General features: G+C 40.9%; 1 protein-coding gene across 1 annotated transcript in view; it reads right to left on the minus strand.

The window, feature by feature from the left end:
• Window positions 1–3,687: 3,687 nt before the first annotated feature.
• The window catches only part of LOC118804043 (integrin alpha-X-like), a 31,882-nt gene continuing 18,935 nt past the window's right edge, over window positions 3,688–16,634 (minus strand). Inside the window, exons 14-28 of the mRNA XM_036564649.1 lie at window positions 16,484–16,628; window positions 15,702–15,769; window positions 15,456–15,597; window positions 14,685–14,786; window positions 14,103–14,182; window positions 13,790–13,870; window positions 12,560–12,632; window positions 11,711–11,818; window positions 11,543–11,584; window positions 10,046–10,087; window positions 7,560–7,685; window positions 7,156–7,257; window positions 7,044–7,073; window positions 6,100–6,210; window positions 3,688–4,161 (exon numbers count right to left, since the gene is read on the minus strand). Coding sequence (XP_036420542.1) covers window positions 3,949–4,161; window positions 6,100–6,210; window positions 7,044–7,073; window positions 7,156–7,257; window positions 7,560–7,685; window positions 10,046–10,087; window positions 11,543–11,584; window positions 11,711–11,818; window positions 12,560–12,632; window positions 13,790–13,870; window positions 14,103–14,182; window positions 14,685–14,786; window positions 15,456–15,597; window positions 15,702–15,769; window positions 16,484–16,628 — 1,465 coding nt within the window. The 3' untranslated portion in view covers window positions 3,688–3,948. The remainder of the gene's footprint in view (window positions 4,162–6,099; window positions 6,211–7,043; window positions 7,074–7,155; window positions 7,258–7,559; window positions 7,686–10,045; window positions 10,088–11,542; window positions 11,585–11,710; window positions 11,819–12,559; window positions 12,633–13,789; window positions 13,871–14,102; window positions 14,183–14,684; window positions 14,787–15,455; window positions 15,598–15,701; window positions 15,770–16,483; window positions 16,629–16,634) is intronic.

Consider the following 16,634-nt stretch of genomic DNA (forward strand, 5'->3'; position numbering starts at 1 on the left):
GTTGACCCTGACTCTACTGTATCTATTGTTGACCCTGACTCTACTGTATCTATTGTTGACCCTGACTCTACTGTAGCTAATGCTAACCCTGATTCTACTGTATCTAATGCTAACCTTGACTCTACTGTATCTAATACTAACCCTGACTCTACTGTATCTAATGTTGACCCTGACTCTACTGTATCTAATACTAACCCTGACTCTACTGTATCTAATGTTGACCCTGACTCTACTGTATCTAATGTTAACCCTGACTCTACTGTATCTAATGCTGACCCTGATTCTACTGTATCTAATGTTGACCCTGACTCTACTGTATCTAATGTTAACCCTGACTCTACTGTATCTAATGCTGACACTGACTCTACTGTATCTAATGTTAACCCTGACTCTACTGTATCCAATGCTACCCCTACCTCTACTGTATCTAATGCTGACCCTGACTCTACTGTATCTAAAGCTAACCCTGACTCTACTGTATCTAATGCTGACCCTGACTCTACTGTATCTCATGCTGACCCTGACTCTACTGTATCTAATGCTGACCCTGACTCTACTGTATCTCATGCTGACCCTGACTCTACTGTATCTAATGTTAACCCTGACTCTACTGTGTCTAATGCTGACCCTGACTCTACTGTATCTAATGTTAACCCTGACTCTACTGTATCTAATGCTGGCCCTGACTTTACTGTATCTAATGCTGACCCTGATTCTACTGTATCTAATGTTGACCCTGACTCTACTATATCTAATGTTAACCCTGACTCTACTGTATCTAATGCTGACCCTGATTCTACTGTATCTAATGCTGACCCTGACTCTACTGTATCTAATGTTGACCCAGACTCTACTGTATCTAATGCTGACCCTGCACTGAATATCAGTGTCTGAACTTGATCACATATTGATGTTTTCTACTGTGAGTTGATTTTGCATTAAAAACAAGTCCAAAGAATGAATAATGAGTGAATAAAACTCATTCATTCATTCACTCATTCATTTATTCATTCATTCATTCACACTGCTTATCCCCCTGGGTCGTGGAGGTTGCTATGTTATGTCCCAGTGTCCATATCTGCTGTTTTATACTGCACTTCAATAATATCTGTCACCAGACTTTTAAAGACAGTTCTAATGAACGTGTGTGAAACTTTCTCTAAAACACTGCAGTAAAAAGTGCGGTCCGATGAAGCGTCTGTGAGTAATCCGCTGTGGAAAAACAGTAAAATAGCCGCTTCTTCAAAGTTTCTGTTTCATTCTTCTAGTAAATCTCAGTTTCTGTGCTGATAAACTCTGCATTTCGCTTTATTTCCACTACTATTATTCACTATAGGGCTTCTGAAAGGTTTACATGCTGTTTCAGATCTAATATCTGATTAGATGAGTCAGTATTATCGACCGAAAACGCCTCTCAGCGCCTCTCAGCGCCTCCGCCAATTAGCCGCTCTGAAGCTCCAGGCGCGGCTCGTCAGTGTTCCTGCTGTGTTTGTGCGCGTGTTTCCTCGCACCGGCGCGTTGGACTAGAACTGAAGAGATGCGAGCGCACCTTCAGAGTCTTTTGGCGTCCGTCCAACGCCGCTGGACTGATATAGATTTCAGGTTTATATTATGGTACAGAGCTCTTTACTGTGTGTTTTCTGAATAAACCAGTATTTATCTGATCATTTCTGGAAGGATTCTTTATTATAGGAGTCATTGTTATTATAAGCAGCTGATAATAAAGACCCAGTGTACTAAAACAGTGCTGTATTAGCTGGAATATTAGCCATATTGGCCCTGAACAAAAAACTCAAAGGCTTGACCTGCTGTGTCAGTCTGTCACATGCAGTTTTAGCAACCTGCATGTCTCCTTTAGGTGAGAATATCAAGAATGAGAATCAGTAACAGTAACAGTGAGTATAGGTATGAGTAACAGTAACAGTGACAGTGACAGTGAGTATAGGTATGAGTAACAGTAACAGTAACAGTGACAGTGAGTATAGGTATGAGTAACAGTAGCAGTAACAGTGACAGTGAGTATAGGTATGAGTAACAGTAGCAGTAACAGTGACAGTGAGTATAGGTATGAGTAACAGTAGCAGTGACAGTGACAGTGAGTATAGGTATGAGTAACAGTAACAGTAACAGTGACAGTGAGTATAGGTATGAGTAACAGTAGCAGTAACAGTGACAGTGAGTATAGGTATGAGTAACAGTAGCAGTGACAGTGACAGTGAGTATAGGTATGAGTAACAGTAGCAGTAGCAGTGACAGTGAGTATAGGTATGAGTAACAGTAGCAGTGACAGTGACAGTGAGTATAGGTATGAGTAACAGTAACAGTAACAGTGACAGTGAGTATAGGTATGAGTAACAGTAACAGTGACAGTGAGTATAGGTATGAGTAACAGTAGCAGTAACAGTGACAGTGAGTATAGGTATGAGTAACAGTAGCAGTAACAGTGACAGTGAGTATAGGTATGAGTAACAGTAGCAGTGACAGTGAGTATAGGTATGAGTAACAGTAACAGTGACAGTGAGTATAGGTATGAGTAACAGTAGCAGTAACAGTGACAGTGAGTATAGGTATGAGTAACAGTAGCAGTAACAGTGACAGTGAGTATAGGTATGAGTAACAATAACAGTGACAGTGAGTATAGGTATGAGTAACAGTAGCAGTAACAGTGACAGTGAGTATAGGTATGAGTAACAGTAACAGTGACAGTGAGTATAGGTATGAGTAACAGTAGCAGTAACAGTGACAGTGAGTATAGGTATGAGTAACAGTAACAGTGACAGTGAGTATAGGTATGAGTAACAGTAGCAGTAACAGTGACAGTGAGTATAGGTATGAGTAACAGTAGCAGTGACAGTGAGTATAGGTATGAGTAACAGTAGCAGTAACAGTGACAGTGAGTATAGGTATGAGTAACAGTAACAACAACAGTGAGTATAGGTATGAGTAACAGTAGCAGTAACAGTGACAGTGAGTATAGGTATGAGTAACAGTAGCAGTAACAGTGACAGTGAGTATAGGTATGAGTAACAGTAGCAGTAACAGTGACACTTTCCGTGGTACTAACAGTAGTGATAATAATAATAGTACGAGTAACAGTAATATGTGCACAAAATAAAATAATCCCATAAATTTGTCAAATTCTGTACAGAATTCTAGACACAGATGTTTTTAACACTGTTACACAAAATGATTAAAAGCATCTTATAAACATCTCTCTAATTCTGATTGGCTCACACTCAGACACTGGTGAAATAATAAAAAAGTAAAAATGTAAATTAAAGTGAAATATTTCATGCTTTTCAGAGAATGAAATCATGATGGCTCCTGTGATGCTGGTGAAGATGAAGCTGATCCTCCGGGAGCGACTGGCGTTCGTTGGCGGTCATGATTGTTTACCTCTGGATGAGCCGTGAAGCAGCGTGAAGCTCTGTTCTATTGCGCATGTGGGTCAGTTTAGGAGCTGATCTGTTCAGATTGATGTTGCATACAGACCACATTTAAAAGATAATCTGAGCAGCCAAACAAATAAACTGGATTTTGTGGGAAAATCAGATTTGGGCCACTTTTACCTGCTGTGTAAACGCAGCCTTAGAGATAGACATCTGGTTCCTATCACCACCACTGTGAACAATTCTGACTCGGCAAGTTTCTCCAGAATGCATCGTTTCACAGCAAACCACTCTGAACTACTTTGTTTACATCTTAACCATTTAATTATGCTGGGCTGTTGATGAACTGGTGGAATTCCCTTTTAAACTGTATCAGTAAAGTCAAACTTTTTTGGAGAGGTTGATGGACAAAAGGTGAATAAAACACATTACTTTCCAAATGAATCAAACAGCCACAAACACAAGCCTGCAAAGAACATAAAGAGCCTGCAGAAGTTCTATCTATGCCAGTATTATTGTTGTAGGCTAAATGAAGGTTTGATCTCACAGCAAAGCCTCTTTACTCTCCACCTTCTTCTTTCCCTGCTTCTAATGCTGGTGTTCCTCCATTCTCAGAGCCGTTGCCGGTGAGTTTATCTTCGTGTTCAGGAGACGACTCCTCACTCTTTCCATTAGAATCACTGAAGTCCTTCTCTTTTTCTTCAATCTGATATTCTCCGTCTCCGTACTGTCCATCTTCTCCACGTGGATGCTTACGCTTAAAGAACCCCAACTGCAGAGGAAGTGAGAGAGGAAAAGAGCTCGGTTTCAGTTCTGTTTTTAATGTGGCCCTGTTGACTTTCCCCTGTCACCCCCACCCTAGAAGACATCCGACTGTTACATTACTGCATTAGCACAGGTGAAGTTTATTTATTGAGTTATTGAAGTTTATTAGGAGCGAAGGATCGAATCAGTGTAAATGTAGACTTCAGCTCCCTTCTGAAGGGATTTGGTTCACTTTCCTTTCCAAACAATGCTGTGAAAAGCTGTTTAAAAGTCAAAGCAACAAATACTCTAAAATACTGAATGTTTTAATACCATAACGTTTAATAGTACTGTTAGATTCTCTATTTTTGGGCTTATGCAGATGTTGTTATATATTTTATTTAGATATAACCTCCCTGGACAAAAAATTAGTCATTTCAGGCTCCTGCTGATGGCATTGCAGAAGGATGATCAGGCAATAAATACCTGCAGGGTGTGTGATGGGATTCATAGATTGAGAAGAGGTGGTACAGTGCAGTGAGCGTCTCGTTCGATGTGTGGAAAATGGGTCATAAAGCAAATGTTAATGATTGGCAAAAAGGAGTGATTGTATTTGCACGTGCCAAAGGTCACAGTGTGAAGGAAGTAGCTGAATTTGCAGGTGTATCGAAGCGTACGGTCATACAGTGGCAGAAATCCTAGTCTACAGGAAATTCGTCATCAGAATTGTGGCTGAAAGATGAAACTGACGAACAGAGACCGCCGGTGTGTTTCACGGCTTGTGAATAAAAATTGCCTCTAAAAGTCAATGCAGGTCCCTCACAACCAATTTCTGAAAGAAACTCCGCAGGGAACTGCGTACCATGAACATATGGAGCAGAGTGGCTCGCAAGAGGCCTTTGCTCACTTCTGCTCACAAAGTTGTTGCCAGTTACAGTGGACAAAGAGACACAACAACAGGACTGTTTATGACTTGAAATGTGTTATCTGGTCAGGTGAATCTGGTTTCTGTCTGTATGTGAATGTTGTTCATCATAAACCTCAGTTCAAGCTTGAGGAGATATGTGATGATCTGGGGGTGTATTAATTATGCCGAAATGGGTCGTTTGGTTGAGGTAAATTTTAACCACAGTGCCGACATCGAGCTGCTGGACAACCACAATTTGCCTTCTGCTCATCATCTTATCGAGGAACATAACATTCCTATCCCTGTATTCCAAGATGACAGTTCTCGCGTTCACAGGGCTTGTTTAGCATGTTTGTATTAACCACCTTGTTACTGTAAAATATGAGATGTTTTATTATGTCCTCTACCTGCTTAATATTGTGCATAGTTCAGTGTATTTCAGTTAGACTGTCTTGGTGTTACATTTTAAGCAGAATAATTAGTCGTAGTACTTGGGAGTTTGTACCTCACACTTACCCAGCTAATGCCTAGAACCTGGAGGACTGTTAAACAAAGCGTTAACAAAAATCGAGTGATTTCGATTTTTGCCTTCAGATCAAGTTTCAGACTAAGTACATCAAACAATTTTGATATTTCCACTCAACTCCAGAGTTTAGGGCTGGAGCACAGTCAAGTGCCTGAACGAAACATGAATTCCAAAAACATCTCACATCCACGATCCTCACCCAAATGTTTTTTCAGCCTTTCGCACTGAGAGGTAGTCGCCGGACTGAAACTGATCATCTTTAAAAAGTATCCAATAACTGTAGTTTGAGGTTAGTGGCTGTGAGCTGAGATATCCTCATGTGTTTGCAGGCAGTTAAACCACTTTGTGTTTATGTTGTAGCAAAATTCTGACAACAGGCAACTCATTATGCTAAAACAGCGGTGTGTGATTGGTTGGTCTGCATGTTAGTCAGATGTTCCCTTCCTGCTAAAGTAGGTGGTTTTGGTTGATTGATTTAATGGTGGTGGTTGGTTTAATCTTGGATGATGGAGTGCGCTTTGACTGGCTCTTACCTTCCACATCAGCACAAAGATGATGATGAGTAGGAGGAGCCCACCTCCTGCACCCGAGCCCACGATCATATACATATCAGGAGGAATAATCAGCTCAGCTTTAACAGTGGCCTGAGATCAGACACACAGAAAAAACTTTCAGTATTTCACTGTTTTTAGGCTTCATTTCTCTGACATTGTAATATTTCAAAGTCTGATAGAAGATTGATGAATAGATTATTTAGATATAGACTTTAGAATAGGTGCCTAATGTGGTTTTGTGCACGCATAATATGTTGTGTGGAAAGATAATAACTTTATATTTGGTAGATTTGATAATGGAAACATGTTCTTTGCATTCCTATAAATAATAAAAAAAAATCTTTTTTATTTTTTATAATGCTATTTTTGAAATGTAAGCATAGCATTAGACAAAAACCTACATGCCAAAAAAGTCCTGCGATATATGAAATATAAAGTAATAAATGCCAAATTTGAAAAGATCTGATGTGCTACTTTATGTAATATGGTGAGTCAAATGTACTTCAATGAGCAAAAACAAATTATTTTCTGGATGTTCAACAAGCCATAAGTTAATAAACATCTATCTCTGTATCTTCTGTCTTGGTTGTTTAGAATAACCTTTGAAAAAGTCATGAAGCTTGCATCAGAAGGTCAAAGGTTATGATGTATCAGATGAAGTTTGTACCTTTTCCTTTAGAACTCAATTTAAAGCAACTTAATTTTTGAGGTATGTCTTATTAATCTCTGAAACTAAAGAAGCCATAAGCCTGAAATTTGAGGTAATATCTGTTGGACACAAACACATTATATCCTAAAAATGTTCAGCAAATCTGAGATAATCAATCAGGACGTTTTACTGAAATTTGGTGATTCGGGGTGGACTTGCCCTTAAACATAAACATTAAAACATAACTTAAAGCAAAGAAAGTTTAATTTTGTACCTGTGCTTTGTGGTATTTGGTGGCATCGTCCTGCAAAACAGGAAAGGAGGAAGTTGATACAGGAGTAACAGGAAGTTAAAGTGCTGGGCTGCTGTCTGATCACGGCTCTCACCTGTGGGCCGTTAGACATCTGATGGTAGAGGCTTTTGTCAAAGTCCAGCTCAGCAGAGCTTGAGAACCCGTCCTCCAAACTGAACTCACTGAACCGAAATCTCTGGAGAGGAAAACATGGAGAACAGTTTTAATTTAGTTTTGAGGCACAAGATACAATCATCAGATCTAAACACAGCCTGTTTGTGTTTATAGCTACATTTCCATCCAAAGGATTAAAAAAAATGTAATGCTTCAAAAAGATGATGTAAGTTATTCAGTTTAGCTCAATAAAATTAGTTTATCAATGGGGAAAAAATGATGCATTTACATCTAAATTTACTGTCATGTGACAGATTTTATTCAATAAACCCAAACAAACATTTTTGTGCAGAAAGTTGATTAAACATATCAAATGGGTCTCACCCCTGTGTACTGCTTAGGGTTGAGGAAGGTGAGCTGGGCTTTCAGCTCAAACTTAACAGCAGAGTCTTTCTCCAGGCAGAAGGACGGACACTCAAACCGTACACAGCTCTTCTGCTTCAAACACAACTGGAGTAAACAAAAACAAAACAAACAAAGAGAATTTTAGAATAAAACGAAGAAAATCAGTGCTTATTAATAAAGAACATTAAACCTTTTCAGAATCTGGATGTAACCTAGATGTGTGTACTGATGTTGATCTGAATCAGGGGCGTCCAAAGTCACAGTGTCATAGATTTTTCTGTTTCCGGTGGCGTGGCGTGTAGCTGCAGCGGCCACTTCGGGAACAACAAAACGGTGCTTTTTTGCCCTTTTTGTTTTACTATCTGTCATGTAACCCAACCAAAACTCAAAAATCATGATTGCTACAACCAGCACCAACATCTACCATCACCAAAACCTGCTACAGCTGAGAAATCAGCCTCAATCTCTGCTCCCAGACAGACTGCGGGAAGAGCTGTGCGAGCTAGGCCTGCTAAGATCCACGGCGCTGCGTGAGCCTGCTGGCCAAAAGCGATGCGCGAGACGGCGCAAACGAGGCATGTGAGCCGGGGTGCGCGCTAGGCTAATGGCTAACCCCAGAGGACCAGTCGTTCCATCGCTTCTTCTATCAAACGTTTGTTCCCTAGAAAATAAACTGGACTACCTCCGGATCCAGCGGGCTACCCAGCGTGAGTTCAGAGACTGCTGTGTTTTCGCTTTTACGGAGACGTGGATGACGAGCTCCACTCCGGACTTGGCCATTCAGCTCGATGGCCTGCTGTGCTTCCGTGCGGACAGAGATGCTGAGCCGTGCGGTAAGACTCGAGGTGGGGCACTGTGTGTTTACATCAACACTGAATGGGAGATGTTCAGAGAAGCAGCAACCTCCGGCGACTCCACCAACCTGGAGGACTATACAGAATCAGTGACTGGCTACATCACCAAGTGCATTGAAGATGTTACTGTCTCCAAACTCGTCACAACTCACCCCAACCAGAAACCATGGATGACTGCAGAGGTGCACATGCTGCTGAGAACCCGTGACAAGGCTTTCAAGTCAAGGGACAGAGCAAGCCTCAGGATAGCAAGAGCCAAGCTTTCCCGGGCCATCAAAGAGGCTAAGCGTGCCTACTCAAAGAAAATCCACAATCACTTTCAAAACACTGCTGACACACGGCGCATGTGGCAGGGCATCCAGGCCATCACCAATTACACGTCACCTCCACCTGCTTATGACAGTGATGCCTCCCTCCCGAACGCGCTAAACTTTTATGCCTGGTTTGAAGCACAGAACGGCACGGCGGTGAGGAAAACCACACCTCCTCCAAATGAACAGGTGCTGTGTCTGTCCACAGCTGATGTGCGGAGAACTCTACACAGAGTCAACCCACGGAAAGCCCCAGGATCTGACAGCATACCGGGCTGAGTGCTCAGAGAATGCGCCGAACAGCTGGCTGATGGTCTCACGGACATATTCAACATCGCTCTGAGCACTGCAGTCGTTCCAACGTGCTCCACCACCACCATCATCCCTGTGCTGAAGAAGTCTCCAGTGTCCTGCCTCAATGACTACCGTCATAGAGCCACCTATGTCAGAATGCTGTTCATAGACGTCAGTTCAGCATTCAACACCATCATCCCTCAGCAGCTGATTGGAAAACTGAGCCTACTGGGCCTGAGCACCTCCCTCTGTAAGCAGTGCTGTACGATTACAGTGTAACGCTGCACTGCGGTAACGAAGTTCGCTTAAGTTTAAGAGCCTTTCTTCTCTGACTGACCTGCAGCTTCATTTACTGACCCACTTTTCATTGAGAGCCGCAGCAAATGAGCCTCATATTTCAAAAGACTGTTAAATTTAATATCAACAGACATGAAACACAGCGTATACATCACATTATATTTGCTGTTATCCTGAATAATCAAATCAATATTTTTAATTGCTTACTGATCCGAATTACACTGAATGAGCAGATCAGCAATAAGTGAAGCCTTGAGCATCTTTTACACAGTGATAGGAAACACAGTAGCTCGTCGCAGCTCCTCGCGTGAAAAAAGTTTGGACACCCCTGATCTAAAGAGATCCCATTAACAGCCAGTGAAATCTAAGAACGTGAAAAATCTAATTACAGGGAGTAAATAAAATCACTTGTATAGTGTGTCTAATGTGAGTTCTTTAAGTTATTGAGTTTATGGCAGGAGGACAATCGAGTGCCAATACAATGTAAATACCAAAAACGACCACACACTGATCGTGTCTCACATCCACAACCTTCACCCAAATGAGTTTTACTCTTTTATTCTTTACTGTGTCCACCGAAATAACAGATGCTGCAAATCGCTATAAATCTGTGTTTGTTTAGCTTTTTGTTAAAGGAAATAAACAAACAATAGACAGATAGTCCTTATTTGTTTTCATAGAATGTTAATAAACCAAAGGCATGGCTTACAGCAGGGTCAGTTTCCTCTCTGAGAATACAGCCTGTCAGGCTCTGTAAAGAAAACGTTTTAGTATGACAGATTATTTGTGAACATGTGAATCATTCACACAGAGAACGGTAACAACAACGAAACAACCTTTCATTTTTGAGACAATCTATGAGTCAACAGATCTGCGAGGACAGACAGGGTTTATGTACATTTGCACAAAATTTGCTTTGTTACGAGACTACAAAAGACAATTCCTGTACGCAAGGGACAAGGCTGACGGTCATTAGATGCTCATGATCTCGGGCCCTCAGGCGGCACTGCATTAAAAACAGGCATGATTTCTGTACTGGAAATCACTGCATGGACTCAGGAATGCTTTCATTTAAAATGGACTGAGGCAAAATGGAAAACTGTTTTGTGGTCAGATGGATCAAAATTTGACATTATTTTTGGAAAAGCCTGCATCTCTGATGGTCTGGGGCTGCATTAGTGCCTATGGCATGGGCAGCTTACACATCTGGAAAGGCACTATCAATGCTGAACAGTTAGAACAACATATGTTCCCATCCAGGCAGAATCCTACATCAGACAAGAATGGGACAACATTCCTCTCCCAAAACTCCAGCCATTGGTCTCTTCACTTCCCAGATGTGTACAGACTGTTGTTAAAGAAGAGGGGATGCTACACAACGTAGACACGGCTCTGTCCCAACTTTTTTGAGATGCGTTGCTGCCATCAAGTTCTAAGTTAGATAATATTTTTCATGAAATGGTAAAATGTCTCACTTTCAACATCTGGTATGTGTTTTATGTTCTATTGTGGATAAAATATGGTTCTATGATATTTGCAAATCATTGATTTCTGTTTTTATATACATTTTATTTACATTTTACACACCGTCCTAACTTTTTTGGAATTGGGGTTGTATACGCACTCTTATAATGAAGACTGGGCTAGCCCACCAGGTAGATCAGGAAGAACTGAGAACCAGTCTAGCGCTGACGACTGAGAAAGTAAGACATGGCGAGGCTGGAGTGAACTCTCTCACAGAACATACTGCTTATATACGATGTGGCTGTGGGGAACAACAGCTGGTTAATAAAGCTCCACAACCTCTGTGAAAGCTGCCTCTCCTTGAACAGTGTGAATACTACAATATGAATGGTTTCTTGGCGATGCTTAACACTGTGGCTAAAAAGGCTTTAATCTGAACTGCTTTATACCAAAGTTTTTGTTTTTTATTCATGAATCTTTCCAGAAATCTGCTTCAGAAATTTGTAGTTTGTTGTAATTTCAAAAACAAAATGCAACACTTCAACAAAATGTGAATTGCATTAGTAATTCTTGATGTGTGAATAATTTCATATATATTTGAATGATTGAATGAGTGAATGAAATCAGTTGTGTTCTGTATTTGTAAATGCAATGAATGACATTTAAATGAAGGGAAAAAGTAAAAGAACAGACAGACAGTGCTTATTCATTTTTACACAATGTTAATAAAGGCATATCTTACAGCAGAGTCATTTTTCCTTCTGAAGCTGCAGTCTGTCAGGTTCTGTAAAGACAGATTTGTAGTATAATAGATGATTTATAAATATGTGAATCATTTACACAGAGAAGGGAAATCTAATGAGTGAGTGAGTGAATGAATGAATGAATGAATGAATGAATGAATGAACACCTCTGGTATAGTGATGATGTGCTTTTCTAGAATGAAGTTCTCCCCAATCTTAGATGGCATCATGAACTTTACTGAAACAGGTAGACCTTTAACTCCTTGATTCATCACCTGTTAACAGATGCATATACACAAATGTAAATATACACATGCATAAAACATCTCTTTGATCTATTTTACCTATTTCACTTTCACCTTTAAATGAATCTGTAGTGGGGTAGAGATAGCTTTAAATAGATCTGTAGTGGGTGGGTTATCTGAGCAGGGATAGCTTTATAGTAGTTGGGGTATCTGTAGAGGGATCTGTAATGGGGTGAAGGTAATTTTGAGGGATCTGTAGTGGGGTGTTGAAACTGTAAAGGGATCTGTAGTAACTTTAAGAGATCTGTAGTGGGGTAGGGCTAACGTTTTAGTAGTGGGTAGGGTTATGTAGTGAGATGAAGGTTATTTTCAGGGATCTGTAGTGGGGTGGGATCATTTCAGAATGGTCTGTAGTTGGAGGTGTATGTGTAGAGGAATCTGTAATGGGGTAGGGGTAACTTTAGAGGGTCTGTAGTTGGTGGGGTGGAGAAATCTCTAGAGAATTTGTAGAGAAATCTAGAGGGGTGGAGATTTCAGGGATCTGTAAGTTGGTAGTATGACTGATTTGTAAAGGGATCAGTAGTGGGGTAGGGGCAGAGGAGTCTGCAGTTGGTGGTGTATCTGTAGAGGGATCTGTAGTGGGGTCTGCAGTTGCTGGTGTATCTGTAGGGAAATCTGTAGTGGCGTTGCGGTAATTTTAGAGGAGTCTGTGGTCGGGTGAGACATCTAGAGGAAGTGAAGGGTCATGCATTGTGTCTAGAAGCCACTCACCATATAGACAATGTCAACAGGCTTTGGGCCTTTGTCTTCCAGAGAGAAATTCAGATAGGTTACAGAATGCTCTCTGGGAAATAGAGAAATGAAGGGTTACAGTGCTGCAGTGACCAAAATACAATACAAAACTACTGCCCACATTGTGCATCACTTTGCTGGCAGTACATCAACTGGCCTCTTTGGATAGAAAGACCTCCAGATAATTTTATATCAGATTATACCAAATCCAAGGTTGGATGGACAATTTGACATTGGGAATAGGTGTGGCAATAAGTGGACTCTATGAAAAATAAATAAATATCAAATAAATATATGTTTCTGATATCATGCTATCAAATAATCACAAATCAAATGATGATAAACAAGAAACAGTGCTGCTCTGTAGAATCCAATACAAAAGGCGTAAGAGGTGTTATGCTTGTGAATATCCAACAGGTGGTAGTAGAATATTATGCAGCAGAATAAATGACAAGAATACTCATGATCACACATTGATCACATGGTCGTTACAATGTCACACTTTTGCCAGTTATTTTAATACATTCGAAGTTACACATAACACGGCTGGGATAGGCTCCAGCACCCCACCGCAACCCAGAGGGATAAGCGGTTTAGATGATGGATGGATGGATGGATGGAAGTTACACATAACTGGACTGCCACCCACTCAAATAACTTTATATTACTGAAGGTACAACCAGTGTACGGTGCTCATGAAGGAAAGCCAAATCAACTGCTTTTGGATATTAACGTGTCACCACATGGCTACATGCTGAATACAATTTGCTACAAGCTATTTAGGACCTGCTCACTCTAAACTGGGTGTTAAGTCATTTTAGACCGTAGAAATATCGATCATTTTGTCATTAACTACAACCAAACAGCAAAGAACAGTCCAAGGAGCAGGGAGTGAAACCCAGGCAGGTGCAACTGTGAACAAACTAACAATAGGCACATGTGCTGTGTCCTAAAGGATGATGCAGTGATGCATGGCTAATGTTATACACCTCTACTTCACTCATCATTTACTGGGGTTTATCCCGCTTTACCAAGTTAGAAGTGTTCTTAATGGGGCTACTGAACCCTGACATCCCCTGAAAATGAAGAGCAATGCAACCACCAAGCCCTCTAGTCATAAGAGAAGCCTAGCTCACTGCTCCGTAGCTGTGGCCCCGTTGGAACCTGCTATGGTTATTGAGCTGGTGGTACAGTGGAAATGTTACTTACAAGCTGACGGCCACATCTACAGCGAACTGAACTGGCAGAGATTTCGTCACTGTTCCGTTAGTTTGGTTACCATTGTTACTACTGTAAACACATAAAAAAAGAATTAAACTCATTCTCACATAGAGCATAAAACAGAGTAGTAGTTCATTAAATGGAACTGCAGTCTGAAAGACTCCTTCACTTACATACACTAATGTTTTCCATTGTAAACTTAAATTACATTTGTCTTTTGATGCATTAGATAACACATTACACAACAGCCTGAAGAAACTGAGAATGATCCTATGTGCTTTACCAATATGATTGTACTTACCTGTTGGCCACAAGAGTCATCTCCATCGTGTCACTCCAGTTGTAGGATCCAGAGATACGAAACGTAGCCCGGTATGTTGCCTACAAAATGTAATGGATAATCATTATCATACTATACACCTAAATAGTGCTGCAGTTGAGGTTAAACAACCAAATCTTTGTTCTTTGACTCAACTGGACATTATGTGGAAATTTGACAATATATAGGTGTATACATTACTACACGTCAGAGTAACAGTACAGTATAATGCATTATCAACCCTGCCACTGGAGGTCTACCTTCCTACTAAGCCTTGCTCCACAAACAGTCTGCCAAACCTACTTCAGCTAATTAACGCATTCAGAAGTTTTTGTTTGGGTGGATCAAATGCATTAGTGATAGGTAAAGGGTCAGAAACAAGTTGGAACTAAACATCATTACAGGAAAGCAGATTTTCAGGTGGGGAGTTGGTGACCACTGGTATAGTACCTTTCAAAGATAGTTGGTTAATATTTTAAATCCTGGATATCTATCAAAATGTCCAAAGATTGCATTAGATTTTTGAAAAATATCAGGTTGTCATAAATACAGTATATCTCTTACGCTGGTGCCTTTGCGGTACACTGGTAAACTGATGCTGCAGGTGGTTTTATTCAGAGCACCATCGTCTCGATCTCCACAACTGCTCAGAGTCCTCCTGCTGGCCTGGAATAGGCATTACAGGTACTATTTCACATCACAACAGTCATTTCTATCAGGAGCATCACACTGCGTACAGCACAGTTTCAAAATGTTTGCTCAAATACAGTAAGTTCAGTGATGTCAAAGCCATCTAAGGCCAAGAGCCCAAGAAAGCCTAATTGGCCTCACTCCCTCTCTGGATTGGTAAGCGGCATGGCCTTCCCTGTCCCCAAGGGAAGGCCTGTTACATGATGTAACAGAATTGGCTGTAAGCATTCTCCTCCAAGTGTGTTGAGCTGTCCGATGATTTTGCCTCGCTTCAGGTTTCTTGCTAGCCTTTGCCCTCCCAGCATATAAGCATCATGTGATAGAGAGAGAGTTGGCTAATGGGTTAAATTGGTAATGACTAAACTGGGGAGAAATAAGAAATTTATTTTTTTTTTTTTTTGTATTGTGGAAACAAAAAGTTGCTAGTCTGATAGGATGCATCCTGAAAATCAAAATTTATCCATATGGCTCCTCCTCTCCCATCAACCTGGAAATATTTCCAAATTAGCCAAGCCAAGTACTTTCTCATCATCAAAGGCACTAAGTGCAGGTTGCTAACATTTTCTGGGGTCAGTAACAGTAACAGAGTAGTTTCACTGGGACTGTTGTCTTTGCATTAATGATTCTAATCAGGATTAGCTGTACCTTAATAGTGTCAAACTTGGAGAACAACAGGCCCTCTGGGTGGCGAAGCTCCACTCTAGTGTTGAAGGAATCATCTCCTTTATTCAGCAGAGAAACGATGATGATGAAATATGACTGATCCACCACCAGCAAAGAGCTGCTCCTGAAAGTGGACAACAAACACTTCAAAAAGCTGATAAACACAGAGTTTCACACATTTCATCTTCAGATCCACCTGTGTGTGTTTGAGTCTGATGAGATTCTTACAAGAAGTCAAAGTCCAGCTCTAGATCTGCCACACAGCTCACATTCCCACAGTTTCTTTGGAAGGGAATCTGGAACCACAGGAGTAAACGGATCAAACAGAGGCCAGAAGGGACACAGATACGTTTTCCCACCATTATGGGTGGAAAAGGCCTCACTTTTATTGCTGATTTAACAAGATTGAAAATGAATTTACTTCAGGGACTGACTCCAATCAGCTAGTCAGCTCAACATTTAACCCCCAGTACCCCCAGTACCCCCCCAGTACCCCCAGTACCAGATGACCAGATGATTATAGGATTGTTGCCATTACTTTTATGTAAGCAGAAAATCCTGCTCAACATGTATGGGTGCTCAAGGTAATATGATAATAAAATAAAATTATAAAATAATTGCACAGTAACAAGCAGTGTTATCTAGCAGTCACAAAGAATTTTAATTAATCTTAAAAACAGTAGATAACTAGGGATGTATTTGAATCAATAATCAATAGAGCAGATTAAGCAACTTGTATTTGAACGCTTGAATGTTTACAGTAGATGTATAGTGAGAGTTTGATCTTGGGGGTGTGGTACACTCTTAGGATGTGTGATGACCTCACTTAGAACCTCATTAGAGTCCTTGCCTCATTGCTCTATCAGACCTTTGATGACCCCAACTTGCCAACACCGCAGCAGGAGGGCTGTTTGCACAGTGGAGGCTCTGGATCCAGGTGAAGCCTCATCATCTACAGTCTGAGACTTGATTGACACTCAGTCATACGGACTAACAGAAACATGGCTCACCTCCACATTAGCAGTTGTTCTGCTGTCAGCGTTAAGGACAGCACTGGAGCTGCTTGGCTGCTGGTCAGCCTGGGAGAAATTCAGCCGGATGAACACAGGAGACACTGTGTCCTTCACACAGTTCTGAAACAGGAAGACAGTTTGACTGGTA

Source organism: Colossoma macropomum, unplaced genomic scaffold, assembly GCF_904425465.1.
Source record: "Colossoma macropomum unplaced genomic scaffold, Colossoma_macropomum, whole genome shotgun sequence".
Lineage (NCBI taxonomy): Eukaryota > Metazoa > Chordata > Actinopteri > Characiformes > Serrasalmidae > Colossoma > Colossoma macropomum.